The sequence below is a fragment of the Saccharomyces mikatae genome (assembly GCF_947241705.1).
Source record: "Saccharomyces mikatae IFO 1815 strain IFO1815 genome assembly, chromosome: 16".
Taxonomy (NCBI): Eukaryota; Fungi; Ascomycota; class Saccharomycetes; order Saccharomycetales; family Saccharomycetaceae; genus Saccharomyces; species Saccharomyces mikatae.
The window spans coordinates 503872-528099 of record NC_079271.1 but is presented as its reverse complement, the minus strand read 5'-3'; the positions used below and the strand labels follow the sequence as shown (position 1 = coordinate 528099).

Below are 24228 nucleotides of genomic sequence, written 5' to 3'. Positions count from 1 at the left end.
TAGTTCTGAAAAAAAAAAAAGAACACACGATGTACTCTTAGCTTAGTAGCGTCTTTGTAGGTCTTCGAAGTGGGAGGAGGGGTGTGTTTTTGCCACTAATTAAACGTCAGAAGTTCATCAATTTTCTTTTTCTTCGTTCATACATTGCGATGAAAATTTTTCACTATTGGAAAAACGGGTAAGAGCATAATTAAGGTCACTTTTGTATGATGATCCGTAACTTGTGTGTGCATATGTATTTCTATGTATGTTATGTATTCGTTGGTTAAAACTGAATTATTTCGCACTCCCTTTTCATCATTGGCGTGTTCTGTGCGACCCAGTTACTATCTCTCAGGGCAGCTTTGGGGTCGTGAGATTGAGACAGCCTGTGTTTAGCAAGCACATCTTGGTACTTACCTTCGAATTCCTTGAATTCCCTGATCACTTTGTTTTCATCAAACTCCACGTAAAGCCTTGTGTCATAAACTCTTACCAAGACATCATCCACTCTTAAAAAGAACCTGCTTAGCAGCAGCAGTCTTTCGTTCATGACTCTTATTTTGACGTTGAGTATGGATATACCATTGTCTGCCAATTCGTCCTCGAAAAGAATCATGTCATCATAGAATAGGATCATATCGTGTACGGCCAGTTTGTCGAGGGGCAGCGTTTGGTTGTTGTCGAGTCGGAACTTCGATTCAGGTGAGTTCTCCGTGCCCTTATACCGTGTGGTATACGTCCAATCGTACTTGTGTATGATATTTAAGGAATCGTCGCTCACGTCGTTAGTGAACCGTTGAGCGGAGTTTGTAGAGTTCTGTTTCCTTTTAGAATTTATCCAGTCATTTGAGTACGCAACACGGATACCTGAATCTTGGAGTTGAACCTCCTTTAAAGCATCCAGGGCATTGAATTCTATGGACCAATTCTGCTTCGAATTTTCGATCCTGATGTAGTTGTTACCAAAAATCATCTCTGGCAAGGTCAGTCCTTTAAGTTTTTCGTTTTCCCAGATGTCTAGTTCCTGTGAGTTCAGAATGGGCTTCTTCCTGGAAGAGATGGTCCAATCGTTAATGGAGATGGAGGGGTTGTCCTCCAAGGGCAACGTGGCTCTTGGAGACGGAATGATAACAGACCCGCAGTGTACGCAGGGTGGGTTATTGGGATTGTTACAAATATGTCGAGGCGGCATTGCCGGGACTGCTATGGCGCCAGATGTAGGTGCTGCAGTCGATTGTACGGAAAGCGTGGTGATGCCGGTTGTTGGGATGGGCATTCTTCGAGCGCGTACTGTTTGAGCATGCATCTCCCTGGCGGCGTTTATTTGGATAGTATTTATCCCTGATGATCTGAGTGGCGTATTTTTTCTTGTGGGCATTCGTTCTGGATAGTTGTGTGTGTGTGTGTGAAGCTGCGCCCTGGAACCTAAGACTATGGGGTGCGTAAGTATAGTGATGCACTTTATTATATCCTACACGTTTAAGAGGTAAGTAAGAGCCACCGGGTAAACGAAAGCGAAAAAGGAACGGAAACCAAAGAAGGAGGACAAAAGGTTATCATTAAATCCAAAGATTGGCGATGAAGACTAATGATAGGGACAAGGGCAAAGCGATGAAACAGGTAGTCAAAAGGAGGCATGCTATCAGGATAATCGCAGCATTAGGAATCATAGGGCTGTGGATGTTTTTCTCGTCTAATAAACTATCGATCAATACGCCAAGTCTAATCAAGATGCAAGGTGACACGAAGGAAGCACAAGACGCGGCTGCTGAGAAGAACGATGCTCGGTTGAAAGAGATCGAGAAGCAAACCATCATGCCACTGATGGGTGACGATAAGGTAAAGAAAGAAGTGGGTAGGGCGTCGTGGAAGTACTTCCACACGCTGCTGGCTCGTTTCCCCGATAAGCCAACTCCAGAAGAAAGAGAGAAATTGAGCACATTTATTGAGCTGTACGCAGAGCTATATCCATGCGGCGAGTGCTCATATCACTTTGTAAAGCTGATCAAGAAGCATCCTGTACAGACGTCAAGTAGAACGGCGGCGGCTATGTGGGGATGCCACATGCACAACAAGGTGAACGAGTACCTAAACAGAGACATTTATGACTGTGCTACTATACTGGAAGACTACGATTGCGGATGCAGTGGCGAAGACGGCAAGCGGGTTACTGTCGAGAAGGAAGCGAAACAGCTCGGTTAAAAAATAATATATGTTATATTAAAATTTCTTTTTTATTATTTGTACTTTCAATCTACTTATATTGAGTATACATACATATTAAAAAGTTTCTATATGTCGTAATAAAACGGACCTGATCCGAGGTTTTTGAATGTAAGTGCAGATAGAATGACAATGAATGCTCCGGAAAATATGAAAATGACTTGACTTACCTATCTAGGTAAGATGCTAAAACGTCTTTTATGCTAGTTTTGAGTGTGAATGCGCGTACACGTGACTTATAACAGAGACAAAGACATTTTTCTAGACTGCGTGTGGTTCGAAGCGGAAGCATCCAAAAGAGCGGCATTAGCAATGGCCAGGTTCAAGTCATCAACGTTAGCATTGGAGTTCTTTCTCGAGCTTGGTTGAGACACTGGCGAAAGAGATGGGATAACAAAAGGTTGAGAAACGGCTGAAGTTAGTTCTAAAAAGGCGACCATTGTTGAGATTTTTGTTTTCTGTGTTGTTTGTGTGAGAGTCAGTAAAGCTTGTTTGTGATTGCTTGTTTGATGATGATTTTTATATTTTATAATAACAAGAAGAGATGAAGTACAACAATTTGAGTTATTGGAGAAGCAAGAGGCCTTATATATGTATGTGTTCTTGGTGCTGGTTGAACCTCCCCCTCCAAAGTGCTGTTACGTTATGCAGCGTCATGACAACAGTTGATCACGCACATGACTAATCGCCAGTCACAGCGCATGTTAAAGCGCAAACGAAAGAGAAAAAAAAAATGACTGACCTACCGAGGAATCGATCACGGATTTTCGCGGGGTGACAGCCACATCCACCCTCCGCGGACCTGCGGAGGGTGGTTTCTGGCAGGCGGTTTCCGGGTTTCCGGAAACCAAGTAGGCCGGTCATTAATAACCGTCTCGGCGGCCGCCCGAAGGAAAGGTCAGGCAGGGGTGGAGGAGGAGGCGTCATTGAAGAGCATGATTCACTGCATTACCAATCACGCGCGCACGCAGCGCCTGGCGGGTGAATGACAGACAGACACTACTTCTCTTCCATATTCTATTTCTTTCTATATGGATGTTTTTCTCTTAGAGTAATGGTACGTACAAAACTACATATTTAGGTTACTACTACTACTACTGCTATTACGTTACAGGCTTCTATATCTTTATTTGAACGTATATCCAATAATTGCCTGCGTGGCCTTGAGGGCCTCGTACTTCACCCTAGAATCTGAGTGGTTCAGTAACTCCATAATGTCAGCTTTGCCGCCAGTTTTGTCGAGAACATCGATGCTCTCTGGTAGAAGTTCGACCACGTGAGTGATGTCGTTCAAGGCGACCTGGATAATGATTTTTTCCTTTTTCGCGTTAACGTCGCCTTTGCTGACCTTTGCTTGCAAAAGTTCGATCAATTGTCTGAAGATCTTATAATTGTCTTTCTTAAATTCATCAATATTATCGGACCAGAAACCGTTGTCAACATGTGGAGGAGACCAGCACAGTAATTTGGAGTCTAATTCGGCGACGTACTCGTCGAAGGAGGTCAATTCTTGGTACTCGTTTTCCAGGATTTCCTTGAGGTTGCTGATGTCTTGGCGTAATTCTTCATCGGAATACTTTCTTTCGCTCAAGCTCTGCACGGTGGGCAAGGCGTTGCCTAGTAGCAAGAGTTGTTTGATGACCTTCTTGTGCTGTTTGACGCGTGTGGAACAGCATTGCAAAATGATAGATATGCACAATCTGGACACCTTCTCCTTTATGGTTATCTTAACCAGTTTCAAGAGATTCAAAAAATCACTCAAGTACTTTTGGGCTAACTCGTTAGCGAAAACTGGGTTGAAAGTCAACAACCATATTAATAGTAGGGAGTAGTACTGCAATTGAATGCCCAGGTGGTTTGAGTTCGTAGCAACTATCCGTGTGGCCAATTGAGAGTCCGTGGCGCGTTGCAGAATCTTAAATAACGTGGGCATGAATTTTTTTTCATGCAACCATATCACGTCACGATACTCTGGTATCACGGTCAGTTCTTGTAGTAGTCTGATACACACATAACAAGTGTCCATCTGCTCAACGTTCTGCAAGATATTGATGAGGTTGTTGCTCTTCAATAGCTTTTCCACCAGTCCCACATTGTGCAATTCATCTTGCACTAATAGCGAGACCACGTTGAATCCAGAGATTAGGACGGTTTGAAAGTCCCCCTTGAGCGAAACGTCAAATAATTGTTCCAATTGTTTTGGGTCCTCCTGGAAGAATTTCACTGTATCGTCGCCATACTTGTCTGACGACAACAATTCAGCTATTAGGTTTTGCACGGATTTTTTGCAGTCTTCGTTATCTGAAGTGGAAAGTAAATGAATCAATGGTATCAACGTCTTGCCGTTCACCTTGAACTCGGAACGTGCGTTGTTCGACAATGATGAAGCATCACCAGTACTTTTCTTCACCAGAATGGATTCTAACGCCTTTGCTGTAGACGCATCAATTTCGCTCAATTCCTCGGATCTTGCTAAGGCGTCCCATGCCACTGACCTCGAACGGATTATACTACGAATCTCATTGAAATGAGTACTGTCCATTAAAATCTTGGTTGCGCCCATTGTCTTTGAAATCGTCAATGCTCCTTTATCTTTTCTGTTGGATAGTTAGCGCAGACATTCTTTTATCAGGAAAACAGTCATTTATATTTTTTTTTTTTTTTTTTTCATTATCAGACCTTTTTTCTGGTCTGGTTTTTGGGAGAGACAAGCTCCCCCTCCTGTAATTATGCACGGAAGCAGGGTAAGGTAATGAGAAGAACAATAGAAATAAAGAGAAGACAATGCAGCATTACATTTTTGCAGAAGTGGAGAAAAAGTGTAGAGGCCTCTCTTTTATTGTCGTTATAGTTGTTTATTAAAAATTATTTTATAAAATCTTAATTTTTTCCTCATGCCTTATTTTGATCGTGAGATGGGGGATTTTTTATATAAAAAAATATTGTACTATAGTATAATAAATAAATAAATCATTAATTTTCTGTGCGTTATTGTTAGTTTATTAGTAGATTAGTTCCTGCCTAAAAAAAAATTGCGCTTTGTAATTCTGTGCTTATGAGGATTCTCTTTCAAATTCCTTAGTCATATCAGCGTTGTCAATAGCACCGCAAACAGTCTCACACATGATACCGGTAACCAAGTATGGGTCAATGTTAGAAGCTGGTCTACGATCTTCAAAGTAACCGTAACCTTCCTTAGCAACAGATCTTGGAATTCTAATAGAGCTACCTCTGTTGGCAACACCAGAAGAGAAAGCTGTCATGGAAGCAGTTTCGTGTCTACCAGTCAATCTCATGTCGTTATCGCTACCATACAACTTGATATGTTCAGCATGTCTCTTGGACAATTTTTCGATGGCTTGCTCGATGTATTTCATACCGCCTGGCAGTCTCATGTCCTTGGTAGAAACGTTGGTGTGACAACCAGCACCGTTCCAGTCTCCCTTCAATGGCTTTGGATGGAATGAAATCTTAATACCAAATTCTTCAGCCACTCTGTGCAAAAAGTATCTGGCCATCCACAATTGGTCACCCATGTCAATACCAGTGCATGGACCAACTTGGAATTCCCATTGGGATGGCATAACCTCAGCGTTAATACCGGAGAGTTCCAAACCGGCGTACAGACAAGCTCTGTAGTGGGCTTCAATCATATCTCTAGCGTAGACCTTACCGGCACCAACACCACAGTAGTAAGGACCTTGTGGAGCTGGGTAACCACCCTTTGGCCATCCGTAAACATCATCATACATGTCAAACAAAGTGTATTCTTGTTCTAGACCGAACCAGATTTCTTCATCCTTATGAGCGGCAAATAGTTTGGCAGCTTCGTGTCTGTGGTTGAACTTATTTGGAGTACCGTCATTGTTATAACAAGCGGCCAAGACAACAATGTTGTCACCTCTTCTGAAGGGATCTGGGTAGAAAGCAACGGGCTTCAAATAGATGTCGGAGTCGTGACCTGGTGCTTGATTGGTAGAAGAACCATCAAAGTTCCATTCTGGCAATTGGTCGATAGATGTGATCTTCTTCTTCAATGTTCTACCTTTGGAACGCAAGTTACCAGTACCATCGATCCAAACGTATTCAGCAATTATTCTGCCTCCTTGGTCTAACTCTAGATATTTTTGCAAAATTTGAGTCTTTTCAATACTTGTTTCAGCCATTTTAGATTTTATTATATTATGTTATAATGATTTTATGCTTTGTTTGAACTTCTTCTATAAATGAAATGAAGTTTTATTTTTTCACAAATATACCTGTGACTCTATAACTGTCTTTGTGTGATCCTCTCAGTCAACGAAGATAATCTTAGAACAAACCACAAGCCAACCTATCCCGAGAACCCAATATACAGAATCACTACCCTTATATATTACAAGAAAAGAAAATCTATAAGAGATACAAAACGACATGCGTCGGAGTCATCTTTCATTCATTATCGATCCTACTACTACATTATTCACTGGGCTGCTGGCACTAACAGAAGTAAATTATTTTTTCTTTCATTTTTCATCTTTACTTTTCTTTTTTTGTTTGTGTTTCGCTACAGAGGACATTAATGCGGCATATCAGCCTACTCTTCTGCCAAAAATAGAGAACTATTTCGCATATTCAAGGAATAATAATGACCACAAATGTCATTGTGTGATGCGAAAAAAGGTTTCCATAAAACACCGTCTGGCACCGTCTGTGCAAACCATCTGCTGTAGAAGACTTTTTTTTTCTTCTTTAGCGAGCTTATCTTATCTATTAGGGGAGGCAGTCATCAATTGTAAACATACGTACGAAACGATTCTGACTTTTTTTTTTGCGTACCAAAAGTTTTTTGAGTTGCGCCCTTTCCTCCGGATATACCATTATGCGGTTACTGGGTTTAGGGGTTTTGTGGCTACTTCTCGCGGACGTAATTTTCCGGATTGCGAGATTTTATTTTCCCTTTCACATTATCCGAACGAGCCAGAAGTGCCATTGTTTTGGCTAAACGTGCGGCGCGCAAGTGTATTTGCGCTCTGTTGTTTACTATTGTCCTGACAAACTGATTACTATGTGTCCCTGGACGGGTAGGACAAAGAGAGACAAAATAGCCGTAACGATCACTGGGACGAGATGCCGCCGCCGCCGGGTAGCGTGTATGAAAAAATTGCTGTTTACAGTGTACTTACCAGCTTAGAATTCATCTTTATATAGACTATTTATACAGTTTTTTTCATATTGGATTAGGTCCATTGGTTATCGCGTTTCTTGATATGTCCCTCACTTAAAGTAGGGAAGGGGGGGAGAAGAAACCTTGCAGGATACGGGCATACTCCTTTCTGGTATTTACTATCAGCGCTGAGTAAAATGGGGCGGGATCTCATCTCGTGCTAGCCGCCCACAATCCCTTTTGTATAGTTTGTAATTTATTACTAGTTTGTCGCGTTCGTAGATTGCGATTGCTTTCTGTCCCTTTTTAGCGTTTCGTAGTCTTCCTTAGAGTACCATTTCCCCAGGTTCCATGATGGTAGGTTGGCCATTGTAACGGCACCAAGCCATCCTTGGATCTTACGATCCATCATGACTTGATTAGCAAAAGTTGTCAACTTGTATTGCGGGAATCTGATGGACAACTCTTTTATAATGCGTTGTTCCATGCCTTCAATCAAAGAGGTGGATCCTGTGATGATGACATTCGTCAATAGTAGCGAATACACTTGTTCTGGCGATATGTTGCTGCTGCTGGCAGTACTGTTATCACCAGCATTGGTGTTTATATGGCTTGTGCCCAATCCGTTCGGATTGGTTGAGGTGTTGGCCTTCATCGAGTTTATACTAGCGCCGGCCTTTTTGACCGATTTCGCCATTAGCGGTCCTAATCCGTCCTCTGGTGAGAACTTGTCTGATATCAGTTGAGGTTTAAAAAGATACTCTGCGAACTCATAGCAATCCTTGAGGTCCATGGTTAATGTTCTGTTTAATGGTTTAAATAGAAAATTTTTCTTTTGCAGCAATGGATTGTTGGGACTCCCTGTTAGTGCCGTGTATTGGAGTTGCTGATCCATTTGTTTCAGCTGTTCCTGTTGCTTGGCATATATATCTGCTTGCTCCTTGTAATACCGTTCCAATTCAATCAAATCCTTTTCGCTTACTTGCAACATGGTAGACTTGAACTGTTGAATCCACGTGCTGGCGTCGTACCAAACGTCAGTGGACCTTTTTTCTTCGTCAGCCATGTTTTCCATGTCGTTCTCCTCTTTAATCAGAGGCGCTAGCCTTTCGTGCACTTGGAAATCCAAGAAATCACCGCCAAATTTAGATCTTACTACGGCATTTTTTACTACAATACCGTCAATAATTGGAGTCACATTGCAACCTGATGCACCCATGTCAATCACGAATGCGGAGCTCTTGCCCATAGATAAGGCAATCGCCAGTGGCTCAATCACAATTTGGAATACTGGCACCTTCAATTTGTCGAACGCTAGTTCATAATAACGTTCCAATATGCCCATGTCCGGCTTTCCATTGGTAGCGGGCATGGTAATCACTAATGGCAGTTCCTCAGGCGAGACCTTCAATTGAGTATCGTACAGATACCTCCATTGCAACTCCAATGCTTCCCAATTGTACGGCAACCCTTGGCCATCTATCAAGGTATACACTTCGTCACCGTTGTGTTTCTCTGCTGCAGCATCTATCATGTCGTAGGTCCCAAATATAAACTGAGCTTCCCCCGCATTGTCCATCCTTTTAACATAACTAGAAGGTATAATGCATTGCGGCAACTCCACGTTACTAAAGCCGGCCACCGTTCTGTGTGATCCATTATGTATTACAACACATTTCCTATTCAGTGTCATTCTTGACCGTATTTTGTATAGTGTATAAATTCTTGCCCTCTCGCTCTTGCTCTTACTACACTGTCCTGTTCTCTCTCTTGTTTACCATTTTTTACTTCATTTCTGGTTTAAGTTATGCTTTGTTTTTTCTTTATTCTCTTCGGAACGCGACCATCTTTTTTTTTTTCATGAACACTTAAGATGAACAGAATATCTTCCAGTATGGGAGGCTGTGGAGACTCTTCACTTATATGCTTATATAGCCCTGGTGATACCTTGTTATACGGTGCAGATTTAGTATATCTCTCTTGCCTTCTTCGAAACGACAGTCCTCTCTTTGAAATAGCTAATTTGTTCATACTCGTTCAAGATGATAAAGATCTTCGCATGAGATTTTTATCAAGTTTTTTTTCCAGCTTTGACTATTTCGAAGATGGCCTGTGGTTTTGGTCGATCGTAGATTGATATTAATCTCACTGCTCAAAGTACTTATTTTGGAATAGTTCCTTCTGCTGATCTCTTGTTTAATGCTTAGTAGAACAATAAATAAAGTAGTCACATCTATAAAATCGTCTTCGATAATCAGAATGTCTTCCGCTACCACCGCTTCTGCTGCTCCCGCTGCTCCTGCTCCTGCTTCTGCTGCTAAGGCTCCAAAGGCCTCGAAGAAAAGTAAGTTGCAAGTATCTTTAAAGACACCTAAGGGCACTAAGGATTGGGCTGATAACGATATGGTAATCAGAGAAGCTATCTTTAACACTTTATCTGACCTATTCAAGAAACATGGTGGTGTCACCATCGACACACCTGTATTCGAGTTAAGAGAAATTTTGGCAGGTAAGTACGGTGAAGACTCAAAGTTGATCTACAACTTGGAGGATCAAGGTGGTGAATTATGTTCTTTACGTTACGACTTGACCGTTCCATTTGCTAGATACGCTGCGATGAACAACATCCAAAATATCAAGAGATATCACATTGCAAAAGTCTATAGAAGAGATCAACCAGCTATGACCAAAGGCCGTATGAGAGAGTTCTACCAATGTGACTTTGATGTTGCAGGCAGCTTCGAATCAATGGTTCCTGATTCAGAATGTTTATCCATTTTAGTAGAGGGTTTAACAAGCTTGGGTATCAAAGATTTCAAAATCAAGTTAAACCATAGGAAAATTCTTGATGGTATTTTCCAAATCTCTGGTGTCAAGGATGAAGATGTTAGAAAAATCTCTTCTGCTGTTGATAAATTGGACAAATCCCCATGGGAGGCAGTCAGGAAAGAAATGACCGAAGAAAAAGGTCAATCTGAGGAAACTGCTGACAAAATTGGTGAATATGTTAAACTAAACGGTTCTTTGAAAGAAATTCACAGCATTTTATCTCAAGATGCTAAAATCACTGCAAATGAACTGGCTAAACAAGGTTTGGATGATATTGCTACATTGATGAAATATGCTGAAGCGTTTGACATTGACTCATTCATCTCTTTTGATCTTTCTCTTGCAAGAGGTTTGGATTACTATACTGGTTTGATTTACGAAGTTGTTACCTCTGCTTCTGCTCCGCCAAAGAACGCTACAGAATTGAAGAAGAAGGCCAAGTCTGTTGAAGATGCATCAGAGTTTGTTGGTGTCGGCTCCATTGCCGCCGGTGGTCGTTATGATAATTTGATCAATATGTTCTCTGAAGCTTCTGGTAAAAAATCCACTCATATTCCATGTGTTGGTATTTCTTTCGGTGTAGAAAGAATATTTTCTTTGATCAAACAAAGGGTTAATTCCTCTACAATTATAAAGCCAACATCTACGCAAGTGTACGTAATGGCTTTTGGTGGTGGTAAAGATTGGACTGGTTACTTGCCTGAAAGAATGAAGGTTGCCAAGCAACTATGGGATGCTGGTATTGAAGCTGAATATGTTTACAAAGCTAAGGCCAACCCTAGGAAGCAATTTGACGCTGCTGAAAAAGCAGGTTGCCATCTTGCTGTGATTCTCGGTAAAGAAGAGTATTTACAGGGCAAATTACGTGTTAAGAGGTTGGGTCAAGAATTTGCAGACGATGATGGTGAATTGGTTAGTGCTGCTGACATTGTTCCCATTATCCAAGAGAAGCTATCACACATTCATGAAGATGGTCTTAATGAAGTCACTCGTTTAATTAGAGGATTGTAACTTGATACTCGGTTATCAAAAAAACTTTATAAAGCTGGACATATGTGTAATGAAAAATAGATCAATTCAAATTAATTTATAAAGCATAAATTCAAAAAAAAAAATTGGTAACAAAGGAGTTACTCTCTATGCATTAACATATGTACTTAAAATCCCATGGCCCCTTTCATTACATCTTTCCCTGTCTGCTCGACAGCTTCGTTCATGGTTTCTCCCATAGCAGTAGCGTAGTCATTAAACCTATCTTCAACGGCATCCCATCTAGTCTCTACAGCGCGAGAAACATTCCTAAGGACTCCATAACTACTATTCCTGCCTCTTCGGGAGGGCTTAGTGTACTGATGTTCTGGGCTCGTTGTATGGTTATCGTCAGAAGGTCGTTCCAAGAAAGTTCCCTGAGCAATGATACTCTCTTTGTATTTAGAGTCCGGTCTATTCGCGCCCCCCAGTAATTCATCCAACTGAGCGGGAGTACAATACACAGTGCCTCTTGCCCATTGCAATGAATTAACTTGTGGTCTATAAGGTATTCTAATTCCATTGATATACAACACGTCAGAGACTGGTGCTTGTATATGTTGTTCTTTTACGGTTGAAAATAACAGCGCTTGAAATTTACTCACTCTAATTGCTATATGACCATTTCTTAAAACAGATGATTCTGTAATATATTTTGCAGCTATTGGGAACGGAATATGTTCTGACATTAATTCTTTAAAGTCTGGAATAGAATATACTTTGACATGACCGTTAATTTCTAACGTAATTAATACTGTTAAGGCCTTCCGATTATTATTTTTATCTATAATTGGGACGTAAGATAAGCCTGCAGTAGCAAGTGGATACTTAAAGCTTTTGTGTGTACCTTTAGATTTGCCTAACATTATCAACCTAATATCATCGAGTCCACTTATTAAAACTGTACCAGGAATACAAAGTCCTTTACTTAAATTCTGCATTTTTGTAAGAGTCGCTAAACAGCTAGATTTTGTTTCCTTTGAGAAGGCTTCAATTTCACGTATCGGTCCTTTACTTGTAGCATTAGCAACATCCATAAATTGCACATTGAACTTTCCTCCTGATGCGGGAAGGATTTTGTACGTTATTAATTCACCTATGTCAGTACCGCAGACCATTAATATGCTAGAGTAACCATCCTCTCCGTACTCCATAATCACAAATTCGATGCAGGTGATACATGCGCTTCGAACTCCCTGTAATTCTCTAATATTTTCCATGTAAATTATTGCTGGACCTCTTCTGTCAATCAGCATAAGAATTCCGGCTGCATACGCAATGCCAACAAATCCAATATTACTGTTTTTGATGGCGGAGGTTTTTCCTCCATTAGCATGTACAGCTGTTGATGGCATAAATCCCTGCCTGATGCCAGTAGGTGCCCTCTCTCTTACATCAACGAGAATATCATTGGTATTATTCAAAGAAAACCTCCTGAAACTTAATTCCAGGTTACTGTTCTCTGATCTTTCTTCTTTACTGTAAAACTGGTTTACTTCATACTTGAATAGAACAACATCCCCGGTTTCAATTGAAACCGTCAGTTCAAGAGTTTCTGCAGCAAATGATATCTTATCAACTGCCAATTCATTGGCTTTATTCAATGTTCTTGATAGGTTCACTTCAAAGTTAGCATTATCTTGTATATCGCCATGAGAGGCATCATATATCCTCACTGAGCCGTTAGAATGGCCTGTAATGAAGGCGGTACCGTATTCAGCCAGACCTTTTTGCCTTTTTGTTCTAACGCCTCCCTTCAACAAATAATCCTTATTTTGTGCTGAGGAGAGTGCGCCTAGCCATAATTTGTTTGGTACAGAAGCAGCCATCGAAACCGTAGCTATTGGTCTCAGCCAGCAAAGATTTTGAGGAAATAAAGAGGCCTTGTCTGTGAATATTCCAGAGGGATATAGCATTGTTTCTATTTCACCATTTTCAAGGATTATCAAGACTAATCCTGGATTATGGCATCCTGCAAAATATGGAGATTGTCTGGGAATTGGCAGTACATTTACTATTGGTACGTTAGTTGGTAACGGGAATATTTTCATCTGTTTCGGATTTGCATAGTAGTTTTTCATGCCATCATAAGACGTGATAGAATATCTTGGTGTATAACCAAGATCGATCATGGTAAGGCTCTGATTTTCGCCTGGGCTGATTGGTTTGTGAGAGATAAGTAATGACGTGTACTCTGGGTTGTTTTCGCACATCCAGTACACTTTTGAAATGGCTGCCGAACTTGTACTAGCATCACGTACATAATCAGGCTGAGGGATATTGATTTCCGTTTCGAACACTGTTCTTGCCATTATCATATGGCCTGAATTAGCATCCCAGAAAACCAAGGAATTGTCTTCATGAACAGTGAGAACGTGTAGGGAATTAGGATGGTATAAGGACTGAATAACCTTAGGTCTTCTCTTTTCATTAGTCATTTTTGAAAAGTCGCCTCCTGGAGCAAAAGGTGGTAGTTCATATATAAACGATTGCTTAACTTCATTCTCAACTAAAGAGTATGTCAAGGTTACGTACTCGTATGATATTAATACAGTACCGATATCTCTTGGATTCCACTGAATAGACACTATGGGTGATAATCTTGCAGCTGGAAAAAATGAGCTTTTCTGTAAGTTGTCTAATTTAAAAGTGGATAATTGATCTCTATCTATATCGTAAGTTATCATTGAGCCGCTCTGGAGACCAATTAGCATCCAGTCTAAGCATGCATCTGTTTCAATTGATATTATCTTCCCCGGAATAAACACTGTTGCAAGTACTTTTTGAGAATATAATGATAGAACGAATACAATATCTTTTGCGTTAACAACCACCAAATATATACCTTTCACAAATCTCATTTCTTTTATAGCAGAGCCATCTTCAAGTTTAATAACCACTTCTACTTGTTGCTGGCCGTAAATGTGTATTTCCCCTGTAACTGTAGCAATCGCTAATAAATTCTGAGTGAAATCGAAGGCGGCTGCGATCGGTTTACTATTCATACCGTATCTGTTGGCTTCTTTTAGTGAGAATATTTTATTTTTGTTACTTGAACTTATAGGAAGTTTCAAAGAAGAAGAAGGCCTCGAATCTTTGGATTTAGAAGATGCCTCTGAATTTTTGGATTTAAGAGACGTTTTTGAACTTTCAGTGGGTGTCTCTGAATTTTGAGTTTTTAGAGATTTGAACGCCTCTTTGACATTCTTCAAACGTTTACTACCGAACATCTTGTCTTCGATTTTGTATGTATGTAGTAATAGGCGAGAATAATATTGCTTGAACTTCTTGTTTTACGTTTAACAAATTTAACATGGTGTGTTTATGTTCATTACCTTCCGTTTTTCATTTTTTATTCCTAGCCTTGTCCCCAAAATAGATTTTGAAAATTAAATAAACACCAACTAAACTATAAAGACTTTTCTTAAGACAATTTTCAGAAATAAAACAAGGCATTTCTTACCGTCTGTTAAATAGTGTTTCGTAGCTTACAAAAGAAAAAATATAACCAAAGTTTCAAAGTCTTGGTATATAGAATAAAAATACATAAGCACTGTATGTACAGCCATAAATAGGCCTTTTACTTCACCCGTCATTGAGAATTAGCTTCAGCAAACGGCGCTCCCCTGCAGTAAGTTCTTCTGCATCACTTAATTCTTCTTCCTCCATGATTATCGGGCCACTCCATGGCCTTTCTTCTATGTTGTTATCATTCGTTAAAATGAAATCTCTAACTAGTAACTTATTGATGTCCATATGTTCTATAGGCCTGATTAGATTCGTTACTTGCTCTTTTGCCTTTAGCGAGACAGCTTGAAGTATCCTTGGCGCACTGGGAAGGTTGTCCAAAGTCAAAAAAAAATGCATGATTTTCTCCTTGAAATTCTGAACAGTATCAAACTTGCTATTCTTACACCTTTCTAAAATAGCTAATAGTTCAGGATCAGTGACTAATCTTTCAAGGGCTTTAAACTGCTCGGATTTTATGAAAATGTCTAGAACGTTGATTTTTAGAAGATACTTCTGCGGCGATTTAACTATATCAGAAACCATCTTTTGGGATCTAAACAGGTTATGAGAAGTTAGTGTCCTTTTCTTTACCAGGGTTGTCAGCTCCTTCAGTCTGTACAAGTCTTTGAGTTGATCATCGGCAAAGTCTAACCTTCTTTGTAATTGTTTCTCAGTTAATGACTCAAACGAATTATTTTCAAAACAGGGAACCAATGGGGTACCTCCGGCGAGTTCTCTTTTCATTGACCAATATCTGCAAATATCAAAAGAACTAGCTGGTGAGTTAGTTAAGCCAAAAAAACCAACAGCCTTTTGCAGTATTTCTGCAAAAATATGCGGTGCCACGGGTGTCTGGTTAGACGTCCTCCAAATTGTTTTCTTAAATTTGGAATCTATCCTATCGTTCTCTTCATCACGCTGTGGTGCTTCAGCTGGTAATTTGGAGAGCAGAGCAAAGTATTTTCTAGTTTTATTAATACCTTCCATATTAGATTTCCAACCACTAGGCGCATGCTTATGGCAAAAGCTTTCGATTGGATACTTTTGTGGAAATTGGTTGGTGGCCAATTCTTGAATAGTACATTTCCCTTTGCTCATGTAGAGACCAGCTCGACGGGCACATGTGACATGATATGCTGTAAAACAGTTTCTTTGGAAACATTGAATGCAAGCACCCATCTTCTTTTTGCAAATGTAACAGTTGAGTTTCCATCGTGATGTACTGATATTCTGAACACCCTCTATAGGTTCCATGTAGTTTAAATTAGAAAAATATAGCTCTGGAAGCCACAAAGCACATATATTATGCACCCAAGAACCAGTATCAGTTTGTTTGAATGCCCCCGTATGACTTGGACACATTAAACAGGTGACAAAATTATTTTTTGAGATCATACATCGTCTACATAACCATTTCCCTTCAGGGATAAAAATTATACCATAACATTCTTGATGGACCGCAATATTGCATCCATCGCAAAAGACGATTGTATTAGAATTATCACTATCTGTGCCCAAGCAAACTGCGCACGCCTGATCCATCGATAAGCCTGCTCCGTCATCAGAACCATATAGCTCACAATTGTGACAATCCCGCAAAATATTATGCTTGGCAATTAAATTATTAGTTGATGGTATGTGCTTTTCAATATGAAACCATTCGGTTTCTAATGTGGTCATTAAAACTTCAAATACTTCATGAGACATCTGACCTTTGAAATATTTTTTGTTTAGGTAATGTAAATATAATTCATCCTGCTCATCCATGTCATATTGGGGCTTAAAGTTAGCGAGATTAGATGAAATACTGGCGAATTTTTGAAGTGCACTCTTTGTAGCCGTCGAAATGGTAACATTTGCAGCTTCTCTACCGGAAAATTTGGAAAAGTAAGGTGTTTTCAACTCACTGAATTCTGTTTGATGTGATTTATAACCCTTCCTACTCCTTGGTTTGTTTATATAATAATACTTGGATATGAAACTCTCATTGAGTGTAAGGCCGTACAAAATCTTCCTACTTTTCAATTCATTTGTAGTTATTTTACATTTTTGGAACTCCACTTCATTTCTTTTTAGTATTAATGGCTCAGTGGTAACTCTACCCTTGAAGATCAATTCCTTTGTTTGTACGCTTTCAATCTCATGTTTTTCTCTATTATTCAGGTTTGAAATATCAATCGAGCCATTATGAATGTTAACTTTTGTCTCGCCTAAGGGAACGATGAACGGCAGTAAAGTATCGGCATTAAGGTCGGGATAAAAATCTTGGAAGTGCTTTTCTTCACGTAGTTTGGGCCCATCATCTACTGATACCCTATTCATTAGGTTTTGATTAGTACAGCGTCCTTCCTGAAGCTTACTCAATAAAGCAGTATCAATAGTAGATTGATTACTGTACGGCTTTCAACTTTCAAGGTTGTTTATTATTGTTTGTCATTTTTTTCGGTGCTGTGAAGATGCGATGAGCCGAGGGACATTTATTTTCAAGTTTTTGAAAGAAACAAATTAAAGTTAGGAACTTATATTAGTAGTTTGAACAAGTATATATATATATATACACATAAAAGTTTATAACAGAAAAAATAGTAAGCCGCTACGAGGAAATCTCTTCATATCGTGGTGGTTCAGGACCCGGTTGAATCATTGAACCAGGCCCCTCTATATCGCTTTCATTATCATTATTGTCATTATCATTATAGTTGTCATTGTTATCGATAGAAATACGGGAATCATGCCGAGGTGTGAATATATTGTTGTTAAAGTCCATTGTGACAATGTCTTTCTTGAATAGGGTAGATGCGCCTTCCTTTCTGAGGATATCTTGCGAAAGTAAGCCATCCATATTATTATAGGCGTTATTTCCATCTACCATGTGCGGTACGTACTCCTCAGCCCTAAAAGGACGGACTTGTTGTTCTTGCTGATCTCGGTTTTGGGTGGCATGAAATGTGTCTGAAAAAGCTGTTGTTTTAGGATGTACGGTCGACAGGTAGCCATTTGCCAGGGAAGTTGACCTAGACAAATTCAATTGCTGCATGGAAATGTCGTCAGGATAGTATGATAGAGAAGATCTTGGTGACGCCGGAACTGATGTGGCCTCTTCGAAAGTTGGTGGCAAAACCTTAGATGATTCGGTGGTAGCCATATCATAAGTGGGTAAGTCTATGTTGGAAGTGTTACAAAGGTCAGATATCAGGTAAATGGGTGTATCAACAATTATTTCATAATGCCTTATCATTTTTGAAGCACCACTGTCAGTCTTGCTCACTCTCAAAATGATTTCTAATTTATGTGAACATTGAATATTCTTAAAATGCATGCTATCCAAGTATAAACCGCGTCTTGGTTTATTCAATCGTGTATAGTGCTGAATGGGGACATTTGAGCTAGTTTGCAAAGTTGTTATTGGGTTACCATTTTTATCGTTAATTTCATTGTGGTCTTTGTCTCGTTGTATCTTATGAAATGCCTTGGGCGTCTTGCTCGAGCGACCCATTAACAGACCCAGCACCTTGCCATTATTAGAAGTACTTTCACTCTGTATTGAATCTTTCACTGGATCAAAAAGGTCAATACCATACGGTGGTAAATTTGTGGCTTTGGTAGCGTCAATTTCGGAGTATTTTGGAAACTTCAACTTTGTCTTAACAGTAAAGGACTCAGAGAACGGAATATCCTTATTGTCTTCTTTTGAAGAGGTGTAGGCCAGTAAATTATCATCAACTGTATTAGTAACGACTTCCTCTCTGATAGAAGGTCCACTTGTACACTTAGAAGCCACTTCAAACAGTGGCAGCCGTCTGTCCTTTTTCTTTCTCACCGAATATCTCATGTGATAAGGATTACAAGGATCTGAAGCCAATGGATCTAATTGGTCAAAATCATGTCGATAGTCCTTACTTTTATATGAAATTTTTTCTCTACAACTAACGCGAATTCTCTTTACACTAAGACTTTTTACTAATGGTGCAACTTTGATTGTAATTGGGATTTCACCATTCAAAGGAACATATTTTTGAGCGAACGAAACCTCATAGGAAAGACAGTTTTCCCAAACCTTATTTATGTAAAGTGGCTTGTTAGCTGTGGTGATCGAAATCTCTGGTGGAGTTCTTACCAAACGAAGTGGGTACTCTGAATATATAGTTGCTTCTGAATCATACTGAGAGGTCGAATTACAAGTAGACGATGTACCATTATGCTCAGAGTCTCCGTTTGAATTGTTTCTTTTTAACCGGTCTTTCGCACTTTTTAACCAAGAAGATGGAAATGCGCTTTTGCCGTTGGCATTCTTATCGTTATTGTATGTCTCTCCTTCTATAGAATCATCAACATGGGAATATTCCTGAGGATGAGAATAGGAATTCGAACGTGATTTCTGAGGAGGGGAAAGTGATGAAGAGCGTGATTGCGATGTCGCTAACTGCAAATGTTCGTCCTTCAACCTCGTTGCTAGTCTCAGAGTATAAGACACCCTTGCTGATGGGTAGTAGAGGGATTCAGGAATACGATTAGCAAGGACTATAGGGATAGTGAAAACGTAAATACCTGCATTTAATTTGTTCGCAGAATCGGAGGCATTAAGATTTTTTAAAATACTCTCCTTGAGAACAGCCTTATTCGAAAAAGAACGGCGTTTCCTCATTGATAGCTTCTGCAACACTTTTAATCTCCGATTATTTGAATGATTTTCAACGACATCAAGGGGAGACTTAGCACCTTTCGGAATGAAAAGATTGAAGTTGTTTGCGTCCAAGGTCCAACTTAAAGAACCTATATTGTAGCATTCCTCGTTCACATTCCTGGTAGGAGGAAGCCCATTATACCATACAATCCTCACATTTGAAGTGAGTTCCACTTTAATATCAGTAAGTGTGGTTGGTTTATCTAGGGAAAATATCAACGCAAAACTGAAGGAAGGCATTTGGCTATTCCAAGCGTTGGGAGGAGAACGCGGGTGAGAACTTAAATGCCTATTTCTCACAGTAGAATCCACATTAGTTGTAATATTGTTATTACTGTTCGCGACAAAGGAATCCATATCTGATGTATTATTATTCGATGCTAAAGAAGTATTACCAGTATTGCTTCGATCTCTAGTACCGCTTATACCCGTCATATTACCAGAGTTGGATCGTGGTGCAGGTAGCGAAAATAGTGATAGATCATTGTTTTCATTCAAAGTGTCCACTGTGGGAGAGGAAGGAAGCAAATTATTTTCAGCAGCACTAGTGGTATTGACAGATTCTGTTTGCGTGTGGTCCAAAGAACCATGTATTAGTGATAGATACTCTGTCTCGTCACTTTTTGTGGTTGGTAAGAAAACTGATTCTGCACTTGTCGCAATGGAAATTTCCAATACTTTTTTTTTATTATATAATGGCATTTGCTTAATGAAACCACGGTCTGCTAAATAGTCTGATAAAACTCTACCAATGAACATGGCGCTGTTATTGGCATGATGCGTCATAAGCGGTTTCACAACATCGTCACTATTAGAAAGTTTTTTCAATGGAACAGGATCTGACTCTCTCCTCAGACCGGTATCTTGCCTTGTATGTAATTGGTCTATGGTGGAATACGGAACGGAGTTTCTATGTCTGTCTGGTTGGTAGGAGCTCGTAATATTGAAACAATTACCCACCACGTCCGAAGGAAAACTATTTCCTCTACACATAGCAGTTGACGCTGTAGTATAATTGCGGTTCGCCAAATTCGAATAATCATCTAGATTAGATGTTGGACTGTTTCCAGTTCCAAAAAAAGCAGAAAGGGCGTCTCTAACACTAGATGATCTTCTCCTACCACCGAATCCCGACGATTTTTGTGGAGACAGAGAAGTAGAAATCATCTCCCTGTTATGGCCTAGCCTTTGCAACACATCACTCTCGTCGTTTGCTGCATAGTTTTGACCAACATCTCTCCTATTAGCATTACTTGCAATGGCTATTGGAACAGTAGATTGCATCATTTGCTTTGCTTACTTTTCTGTAGTTCACCCATGAGCAACCAATAATTATAAGTAGAACAGAGAAATGTCCATATATATAACACGAACAATAATAGCAATTCATAGACGGGAGACGGGATTCAGTAAGCCGGGGGTCTTTTTCCCGTGTGTTTCCAAGTAAGGCATAGCCATCATTTGGCAGATCTACAAACAAAGAAGCCCAGGGTTTGTCCGTACAGAACTGCTGTGCCAACCCCGGATTCTACATTTCTTATTCTACTAGGGCTGGTTGTGGGGTGTGTGGGGTGGGGCTTCCCTTAAAAAAAAAAAAAGAAAAAAGGATCTGGCCACCCACACACACAAAATCCCAGATTAGCGGGTAACAGTTTTTATTTCTTTAGCCGCCGAAACATCTCTTTCTCTCTCCTTATATATATATATATATATATATATGTATACTCTAGTTTGGATACTAGCTAACAACATTGAGTACCAGTTAGGGAAACAGAACGAGATAGGACGAGCATACAGGGTAGAGCTACAGGGAAGTAAAGAGCAATGCTTTATCAATCAGACAATAGACCGTTCATTTGATTACAAAACTGTATCTGACCTGATCGACTCCTGAAGTATATTGTCAATAAAGAGATTTCTCTTTTTTACTGCATATCTTTACTAACATAGGTAGTCTCGAATTTTGTGTTTAACGTTGCCTGCGTGGATGAGATGAGAAGAAAAAGAGAATGGATTCATTACCCGACATAATGTTTTCTCTTGTTTTCAGCTGCTGTACCTATTAAATTTAGTGGGCTTTGCTACATAGGGATTACCATATGATTGCTTCGAACCATTACTGCCTCATCATAGAAAGCAAAGTATTGAGCGTTTCAATCGAGCAATAGGAAAGATTTCAACTCATAATGGGTTCTTCATTGAGAAGCTTTATCAAAGATGTTCGTGGTGCTAAAACTCTGGCGGATGAAAGAGCCATCATTACAAAACAATCTGCCAAAATAAGAACAAAGTTGAGAGATGATCATCTGCCCCATGAAAAAAGGCGAGTGAATATACAGAAACTCTTATATCTATACATTTTGGGAGAAAAAACACATTTTGGCCAGGTGGAATCGATCAATCTAGTTGCTTCTGATGAATTTGTCGATAAAAGGTTAGGCTATCTCGCTGCGACTTTGTTATTGGATGAATCGGAGGATTTATTAACTCTCTTGACAAACATGTTAAACAACGATTTGCATCATCCTAATAAATACGTAGTGTCACTCGCATTAACCTCATTGGGGTTTTTGAGCTCTCCTGAGCTAGCCAGAGATCTCTATCCAGACGTGGAGAATATCATCAAAAATTCGAGAGATCCTTTTCTTTTGAAAAAAGCTCTCCAATGTGCTGCCAAGTTAATTTTTAAAGATGATTCTCTTTTGGAAATCTTCAACATTGAAGACATAACTAGGGTTTTATCGAATCATTCGATATGTACCCACGGTGTCCTTTTAGGTATCACAAAAATTCTACAATCTATTCTGTTAATTGGATTGAACGGAAATAAAGAAGAAGAGGATGGCATTGATTACAACAATGACATCTTGGCTCCATTATCTTTACTGTTGCGTGAGTTTTTCGTTCGGTTGGAAAATCTAAATTCTAAAAATATTGAACCTGGGTACGACGTTCAAGGCATTTGTGACCCATTTTTGCAGTGTGAAATGATTTACACTTTACAACTATACTTTCAGGTTGGAGAGCTGTTAGATTCGAAGCATGTATTGGGCTATAAAGATAACTTTTGTGATTTATTGACTCGTATTGCTACTAATACGGATTCAACGAAAAACAGCGGACAGGCCATTCTCTATGAGACAGTAAAGACTATCTTTTCTTTGAATTTGAACCAACCTCTCCGTGTTCTTGGTGTTAACATTTTAGCCAAGTTTCTTGCAGGAAAAGATAACAATACGAAATACGTATCTTTGAACACCTTATTGAAGGTTGTTCCACAAGAGCCCACGGCAGTGCAAAGGCATAGGAAGTTCATATCTCATTGTTTACAAGATAACGATGTTTCTATTCGCATGAGAGCTTTGGAGTTGAGCTTTGCCATCTTGGATGGTTCAAATTTAGTGGAATTAGTTAATGAATTAATGAAGTTTTTGGCCAAACAGGATGAAGATTCAAAGGATCTTATAATATACACTATAGATCATTTAGTTGATACTTTCGATACCCATGTTGTCAAGGATGAAAGTTGGAAATTAGATGTTTTTTTAAATATCTTAAAATTGGTGGGACCGTTCATCAATTATGAAAAAATTAATGATATTTTAATCATAATAAACAATACAACCAAATTATTCGACAAATCTAATTTTTTACAAAAACTGCTATCACTTTCATTAGATGGAGAATCAATGGAAATTTCTGACGATAATATTGGTTGGCAGTTGGTTTTGGTTTGGTGCATTGGTGAATATGGTGATTTAGTATTAAATGGGGATAATAAAAATAATACAAGTTCAATCAATGAGTCATCGATCACTGATTATCTACTAAATTTACAGGAGTGCTATACGACAACCAATCACAAGATAATCAACTACATTTTAACAACCGCATTGAAGTTATCTATAAAAATTTTTGATGCCAAAAATATTGAAAAGTTGAGACAGCTGATATTAAACTATGCGGATTCCACTGATCTGACACTTCAAATGAAGAGCAACCAATATGAAATTTTTTTCAATCAGTCCTTATCTGTTAAAAAAACCATTTTAGAAACAATGCCCAAATTCGAAAAGATTGCTGAAAAATCCAATAATGTAAAAGGATCATCTAAAAATCTCATCTCCAATGAACCGATTGATTTACTGTCAGATTTATTGAACGAAGATTCAAAATCTGAAACGAAAGATTCAACCGGTGACAATGTTAAACCCATCGATATATTGGAAGAGATTTTTGGAGAAAAGAATGATATTACTCAACCACTCAAGAGAGGAGAAGAAGAAGAAAAATCAACTAATCATCCAACAGTAGCCATCACGAACGCAGATGTCATCCTTCCCTCGGATGCCACCAAAATTTATGACAGTTCCTCATTGAACGTATATGCTTCTTTACTCTCAGTAAGTTCTGGATTGGCACATTTAGATTTGTTTTTTCAGGCAAAATCTTTAATATCAGATCTACAAACTTTCTGTGCTGTTCCTAAAGCCCAAAAGCTAACATTAGGTCAATTATACCCATCTTCAACAATAAAGGCCAGTCAAGTTTGCAAACAGTCTTTAAAAGTATCAGGATCTGGAAAACTTAAGTTAAGGATAAAGTTGGACTTTCATTTAAATGGTTCTTCATCTACGACTAATGAACAATTTGATCACAAATTCAATGAAAGTCTATAAAAGTTAGCCAGTTGCTGAAGAAATAAACTGATGATCAGACGTTGGATGTACAGACTAGAAGTTTAATAATACTTTTTTTTGCACGTCAAATAAGTTTGGCTCTCAGTATTCAAATTTCAAGTTGGAACGGCACGGTGGATGAAAAT

General features: G+C 39.2%; 11 protein-coding genes across 11 annotated transcripts; 3 read left to right on the top strand and 8 right to left on the bottom strand.

Moving 5' to 3' along the window:
* Window positions 1-265: 265 nt before the first annotated feature.
* TIP41 (Tip41p) lies at window positions 266-1360 on the bottom strand (the record flags this gene model as incomplete). The annotated part of the gene is made up of 1 exon (XM_056226293.1): window positions 266-1360. The coding sequence occupies one exon, from the start codon at window positions 1358-1360 to the stop codon at window positions 266-268; it is 1095 nt and encodes a 364-aa protein (XP_056080026.1).
* Window positions 1361-1593: 233 nt separating this feature from the next.
* ERV2 (flavin-linked sulfhydryl oxidase) lies at window positions 1594-2184 on the top strand (the record flags this gene model as incomplete). The annotated part of the gene is made up of 1 exon (XM_056226292.1): window positions 1594-2184. One exon carries the CDS (start codon window positions 1594-1596, stop codon window positions 2182-2184), a length of 591 nt encoding a protein of 196 aa, XP_056080025.1.
* Window positions 2185-2441: 257 nt separating this feature from the next.
* On the bottom strand, window positions 2442-2645 carry SPO24 (Spo24p; the record flags this gene model as incomplete). The annotated part of the gene is made up of 1 exon (XM_056226291.1): window positions 2442-2645. The coding sequence occupies one exon, from the start codon at window positions 2643-2645 to the stop codon at window positions 2442-2444; it is 204 nt and encodes a 67-aa protein (XP_056080024.1).
* Window positions 2646-3331: 686 nt separating this feature from the next.
* Window positions 3332-4768, bottom strand: VMA13 (H(+)-transporting V1 sector ATPase subunit H; the record flags this gene model as incomplete). The annotated part of the gene is made up of 1 exon (XM_056226290.1): window positions 3332-4768. The coding sequence occupies one exon, from the start codon at window positions 4766-4768 to the stop codon at window positions 3332-3334; it is 1437 nt and encodes a 478-aa protein (XP_056080023.1).
* Window positions 4769-5258: 490 nt separating this feature from the next.
* Window positions 5259-6371, bottom strand: GLN1 (glutamate--ammonia ligase; the record flags this gene model as incomplete). Its single annotated transcript, XM_056226289.1, has 1 exon — window positions 5259-6371. The coding sequence occupies one exon, from the start codon at window positions 6369-6371 to the stop codon at window positions 5259-5261; it is 1113 nt and encodes a 370-aa protein (XP_056080022.1).
* Window positions 6372-7613: 1242 nt separating this feature from the next.
* Window positions 7614-9044, bottom strand: ARP7 (Arp7p; the record flags this gene model as incomplete). Its single annotated transcript, XM_056226288.1, has 1 exon — window positions 7614-9044. One exon carries the CDS (start codon window positions 9042-9044, stop codon window positions 7614-7616), a length of 1431 nt encoding a protein of 476 aa, XP_056080021.1.
* Window positions 9045-9550: 506 nt separating this feature from the next.
* On the top strand, window positions 9551-11191 carry HTS1 (histidine--tRNA ligase; the record flags this gene model as incomplete). The annotated part of the gene is made up of 1 exon (XM_056226287.1): window positions 9551-11191. One exon carries the CDS (start codon window positions 9551-9553, stop codon window positions 11189-11191), a length of 1641 nt encoding a protein of 546 aa, XP_056080020.1.
* A 146-nt stretch (window positions 11192-11337) lies between these two features.
* On the bottom strand, window positions 11338-14439 carry SRO7 (Rab GTPase-binding protein SRO7; the record flags this gene model as incomplete). The annotated part of the gene is made up of 1 exon (XM_056226285.1): window positions 11338-14439. The coding sequence occupies one exon, from the start codon at window positions 14437-14439 to the stop codon at window positions 11338-11340; it is 3102 nt and encodes a 1033-aa protein (XP_056080019.1).
* A 355-nt stretch (window positions 14440-14794) lies between these two features.
* NTO1 (Nto1p) lies at window positions 14795-17041 on the bottom strand (the record flags this gene model as incomplete). Its single annotated transcript, XM_056226284.1, has 1 exon — window positions 14795-17041. One exon carries the CDS (start codon window positions 17039-17041, stop codon window positions 14795-14797), a length of 2247 nt encoding a protein of 748 aa, XP_056080018.1.
* A 271-nt stretch (window positions 17042-17312) lies between these two features.
* On the bottom strand, window positions 17313-20687 carry CSR2 (Csr2p; the record flags this gene model as incomplete). The annotated part of the gene is made up of 1 exon (XM_056226283.1): window positions 17313-20687. The coding sequence occupies one exon, from the start codon at window positions 20685-20687 to the stop codon at window positions 17313-17315; it is 3375 nt and encodes a 1124-aa protein (XP_056080017.1).
* Window positions 20688-21589: 902 nt separating this feature from the next.
* On the top strand, window positions 21590-24082 carry APL4 (AP-1 complex subunit gamma; the record flags this gene model as incomplete). Its single annotated transcript, XM_056226282.1, has 1 exon — window positions 21590-24082. One exon carries the CDS (start codon window positions 21590-21592, stop codon window positions 24080-24082), a length of 2493 nt encoding a protein of 830 aa, XP_056080016.1.
* Window positions 24083-24228: the final 146 nt, after the last annotated feature.